We start from the raw sequence: 5,016 nt of genomic DNA, 5'->3' as shown, positions 1-5,016 counted from the left end.
TATGTCATGCAGCCGCGCCAGGACACATGCCTTGTATGTGTAAACATACAAGGCAATAAATGGTTGTGATTGTGTTTCTGGCTGACTGGATTTGAACAATGTGTCCCTCAAGTGTCACATAACAGCAAAAACAACAGAGCTGTGAACGCTGCGGTCATTAAAGCCTCGAGTAATTAAATGATCAATAGTGACAACTCTACTGGTTTCATCAGTCTCTGGTTGAATACGTACAGCAAGGACACACTTTCACTGTGTCACATGCTGCAAAATGAAACCACGACTTCCAGAGAGCATTTTCTCTGCCTCACGACTCGACCTGTCATGCAAAACCGATAGACTGGGGAAATCTATCTGAAGACTTTGAAAACTAAAATGTTATTACAGTTTGAATACCAACAACGTGCAAAGAAAATGATATTTGTATTGTGTGTGTTTTCTCAAGTCAGGACTTGTTCCAACACTGGACATGTCGCGGATCATCCACACAGACTTTGAGCAGCTCACCCCAGCTGAGAGAGGTAGTCCATCACCCCGCTCTCCTTCAGGTAGTAGGTGACCACGCCGCTGCCGGGCGACAGGCTGGTCTTGATGTACGGCTTCACGCTCAGGCCACACTCGATCGCTTTCTTTGCAAGGAGCCCTGAAGGAAGAGCGGTTATCTTTAATAACCTCATACATGATGTTGCTGAAATCCCCTGAAGAGAAGTTCGGGTTAACCTGCTCCCAGCATGACGGACGGGTTGCTGGTGTTGGTGCAGCTAGTGATGGCGGCGATGACCACGGAGCCGTGGCTCAGCGAGTACTGCGTCCCGTTGAAGTGGAAGGGCACGGTGGCGCTGTGGCGCTCCGGAGCCATCTGGAAACCCTTGAAGCCTTGCTGGACACGTCACAACAGGAAGTTCCTTTGTGTTGAGGCCTTTTCAAACTTAACAAACTTCAATGTTTGTAACAACGGCAAACTATTCTTTTAGTTTCAGGATACTTTACTGTACTATGATACTTTCACATCATTTATTTGTATTAAAAATTAAAAAAAGAAGAAACAAAGAGAAGTTGAAGTCTAATATTAATAATGATTACTCAGAAAGGCACCCAAAAGAATAAGTCTAATTTAAATCAGGAACTATCTAATCTAACAACAAGAAAGTTATATAAAGTTAATTAGCACTCTGAACAGACTTGTTTGATGCCAGCTCTGAGTTTTCTAAACTTCATAACTCAAAATCCAACAAGTCTCAGGATTTAACTGCCTGCAGGATTCAAGACGAGCGCCTTCATCTGCAATTCTAACAAAGAAAACTAAGAAGACAGACGTCGAGCTTCTGTTTTAAAAAAAGGTGGATGAGGGGACGGGGGGGTGAGAGGAAGCGTCACATGATCACCTCCGTGGTCGTGACATCACAGCGCTACAGCAGAGCGGTACCTACTTTTGATCCCAGGCAGGCTTCAAAGTCTGTCTTCATGTCGGACACGGCGATCCGGTCCTGAGGTCGTTTGGGGCCACTGCAGCAAGGGACCACTGAGGTGAGGTCCAGCTCCACCACCTGACGGAGAGACCGGAGGAGCTCTGCCATAAGTCTCTGGCGTCATCGTGGAAACTGTCTTATCTTAAAGTCAATAATTGTTTTTGTCTTCATATTTGTGTGTTTGGAATCACATTGCAACCTGTTGCAGCTGACAACTACCAGGCTGTGAGCTCTGTGGAGTCATTTTGGCATTTAGCAACACCACTGGACCTTTAAAAGAGCCATTGTGAGTCAACCTTTCCTGTATGGACTCAACCATCTCAGAGAGACATGTGGAGACTGACCTGAGTGAAATCTGGATCCTCGGAGACATCGTTGTAGTCTCTAAACATGGACACCGCCTTCAGGTACTTTGTAATGTACGCCTGCTTTTCTGCATCTCGCCCTGAATGCATCCAAAATGGAAACAAACCTCTGAAACCCTTCTTGTCATGAATCAGAGGGATGAATACGTTTTTCATGTGGACTCAAACGCGTCGCCGGAGACGTCCCTGTGCCTACACTCACCGGTCTGCTGCAGGTACTGAATGCTGACGGCGTCCACGGGGAAGAAGGCCGCCGTGGCGCCGTACTCCGGACACATGTTGGCGATGGTGGCTCGGTCAGCGATGGACAGCTGAGCCATGCCCGGGCCAAAGAACTCCACAAACTTCCCCACGACACCCACCTGACGGAGGTGCTGCGAGACCAGGGGAGATGCCAGATTGTGATGAACACAACTAGTGAAGACATCTTGTAAAAGCTGCCAGAGATCTCACCGCATCTCTGCACGCCGCTCATTTAACACTTTGATGACTACATTGCTGAAAGCTTCAAGCGTGTAAAACAGACTACCTTAGTCACTGTGAGGACGATGTCTGTGGAGGTGATGAACTTGTCGGGGGTCCCGGACAGCTTGTACCCCACCACCTCCGGCAGCACCATGCTGATCGGCTGCCCCAGCATCACGGCCTCCGCCTCGATGCCGCCCACGCCTGAGGGGGTCATGACGCGCTTAGAAACAACTTCATGGTCAGTGAACACTTCCAGTGTTTTGGTCATTGTCACGCCGGCGTAACATCGTGGCTGTGTCTGGAGCTCCTGCTTCCTGCCTCCTGGGTCCTGCTTCCTGGGTCCTGCCTCCTAGGTCCTGCCTCCTAGGTCCTGCCTCCTAGGTCCTGCCTCCTAGGTCTTGGGTCCTGCCTCCTGGGTCTTACCCTATTCACTTCTGTTTATCTGGATCGTGGTTCTGCCCAACACAATTATTATTATTATTATTATTATTATTATTAGTCGCATTGACAAAACCATTACTGCTTCTGTTATCACTGTTATTCTATTACAACCACTGTTGCCGTTATTTTTGGTAGTTGTAACTTTTTCATCACGCCGACTACTCAGAAGTTTTAGACCGAGAGGCTTCAACGAGTACCGACCCGCTGAGCCGCTCCACCAGCATGACACTTCATCTACTCGACTAACACTTCATCTACCAGCATGACACTTCATCTACTAGACTAACACTTCATCTACCAACATGACACTTCATCTACGAGACTAACACTTCATCTACCAGCATGACACTTCATCTACTAGACTAACACTTCATCTACCAACATGACACTTCATCTACGAGACTAACACTTCATCTACCAACATGACACTTCATCTACGAGACTAACACTTCATCTACCAACATGACACTTCATCTACTAGACTAACACTTCATCTACCAACATGACACTTCATCTACGAGACTAACACTTCATCTACCAGCATGACACTTCATCTACTCGACTAACACTTCATCTACCAGCATGACACTTCATCCACCAGACTAACAGGAGAGAGTCTTAGGGAGTACTTTTCATTCATTCATTCATTCATTACCCCAGCCCAGCACTCCCAGTCCATCGATCATGGTGGTGTGGGAGTCGGTGCCCACCAGGCTGTCTGGGTAGAAGAAGCCGTCCTGGTTGAACACCACCCGGGCCAGGTACTCCAGGTTGACCTGGTGGACGATCCCTGAGCCAGGAGGGATGATGCGCATGTTCTTGAAGGCTTTTGAGCCCCACTGGGAAGCACAGACGACACGTTCAAGATCTCTGCAGAGTTACCTTCACACTGCTTTGTTCACTTTTCACACCTTTAAGAACTGAAACCTCTCTTGGTTGCGGTCGAACTCCAAGTCCTGGTTTTTGAGAAGGCTGTCGGACCTAAAGGGGAAGAAAGAACGCTGTGTTTACGACGTAGAGAAGAGACTCATTGAGCAAACTGAGACGATGTCCATGTTGTGTCTGTATGGAGAATAGAGAACATGTGACGTGATGGCGCTCGTACTTCCTGTTAAAGTCCACCTGGATGGAATGATCGATGACGAGGTCCGCGGGGCAAACGGGGTTAATCTTCTCTGGGTCACCGCCGAGTTCCATCACCGCATCGCGCATGGCAGCAAAGTCCACCACAGCAGGGACCCCACTGCAAGGAGTCACACCTCATCATCAGCATCCTCTTCCTCCTCTTCTTCCTCCTCCTCCTTTAGACTTCAGTGACCATCACTTAACTTGTTCTCGTAGTTAATATCACAATCAGTACGAGACTGTTTTTCCTTATCAGGAGGCCTGCTATTAATTCTTTGTGTTGAACAATGAAGCGATATGAATGGGTTATGACACATTCAGGAGTGTGTACGCCTTGGAGGCTTTTGCTTGACACCATGAGTTCATAAGATAAGGCTGATCATATTGTTTTTGTTTCATAGCCAATGAAAACAAGAAACAACAACAATAAGTTAGTTTATTGCTCATCGGTTTCCACTGAATATGTAAATATCTAAAAAGCTCAATCATTCCATAAAACAGCTGGCCACTGACTCAGTATGCGTGTGTGTGTGTGTGTGTGTGTGTATGTGTTCATGGCAATCAAGGAACATGTGACCCAGAGCAACAGTGAGGCTCTTTGCTGTGTTTCAACACGATGGAGCGCTGTGGGACCGAGGAGGAAACAGACGTGATCAGAGTTAGTAGATCATTCTTTGATGGTTTGGCTCTGCTCGTATCATTTTAGATATATTTGTTGGAGATTTGAAGAAAGACACCAAGATATCCTAACTCTTCGTCCTTGGTATGGGTCAACCTGCAGACACAGCCTATATATCCCATGATGCACCTCAATATATTCAAACCTTAGACACTCTCACTGATAAACAAACATGTATTTCATGTTCAAGTTGCCAGATTTCTGTTATGAATTTGTTTCAAGGCCAAACCCAGATCACCCTGATGACATCACTCTTTATTTCCCTTCTCATTAAACTACTCTGCTCACAGAAGTGAGCGAGTTCCCTCTGAAAACAAAGTGAACGGCAGTTCAGTACTTAGTGTTCAGGGTCTCGTCTGTAGCTAAACATCTCTGGAGCAACTCACGGATATTCTACTGCAGATAAATAGCATCCACGTACGTGAAGTCCTGAAGGATGACGCGAGCCGGTCTGAAGGGAACCTCCACAGTT

At 46.9% G+C, this 5,016-nt stretch overlaps 1 protein-coding gene across 1 annotated transcript in view; it reads right to left on the bottom strand.

Annotated features, from left to right (window-relative positions):
• Positions 1-5,016, bottom strand: part of aco1 (aconitase 1, soluble) — an 11,447-nt gene that overhangs the window by 2,543 nt on the left and 3,888 nt on the right. The window contains 10 exon segments of the mRNA XM_068599616.1: positions 505-640; positions 718-877; positions 1,428-1,544; positions 1,811-1,911; positions 2,034-2,205; positions 2,361-2,500; positions 3,396-3,579; positions 3,652-3,721; positions 3,846-3,983; positions 4,966-5,016. The exon segment at positions 4,966-5,016 is cut by the window's right edge and continues 118 nt beyond it. Coding sequence (XP_068455717.1) covers positions 505-640; positions 718-877; positions 1,428-1,544; positions 1,811-1,911; positions 2,034-2,205; positions 2,361-2,500; positions 3,396-3,579; positions 3,652-3,721; positions 3,846-3,983; positions 4,966-5,016 — 1,269 coding nt within the window.

Source organism: Clinocottus analis, unplaced genomic scaffold (genome assembly GCF_023055335.1).
Source record: "Clinocottus analis isolate CAN_PGR_092001 unplaced genomic scaffold, fCliAna1.0.p SCAF_49, whole genome shotgun sequence".
Lineage (NCBI taxonomy): Eukaryota > Metazoa > Chordata > Actinopteri > Perciformes > Cottidae > Clinocottus > Clinocottus analis.
Note: the sequence above shows the minus strand (reverse complement) of the source record. Positions and strands in the feature narration are given on the sequence as shown.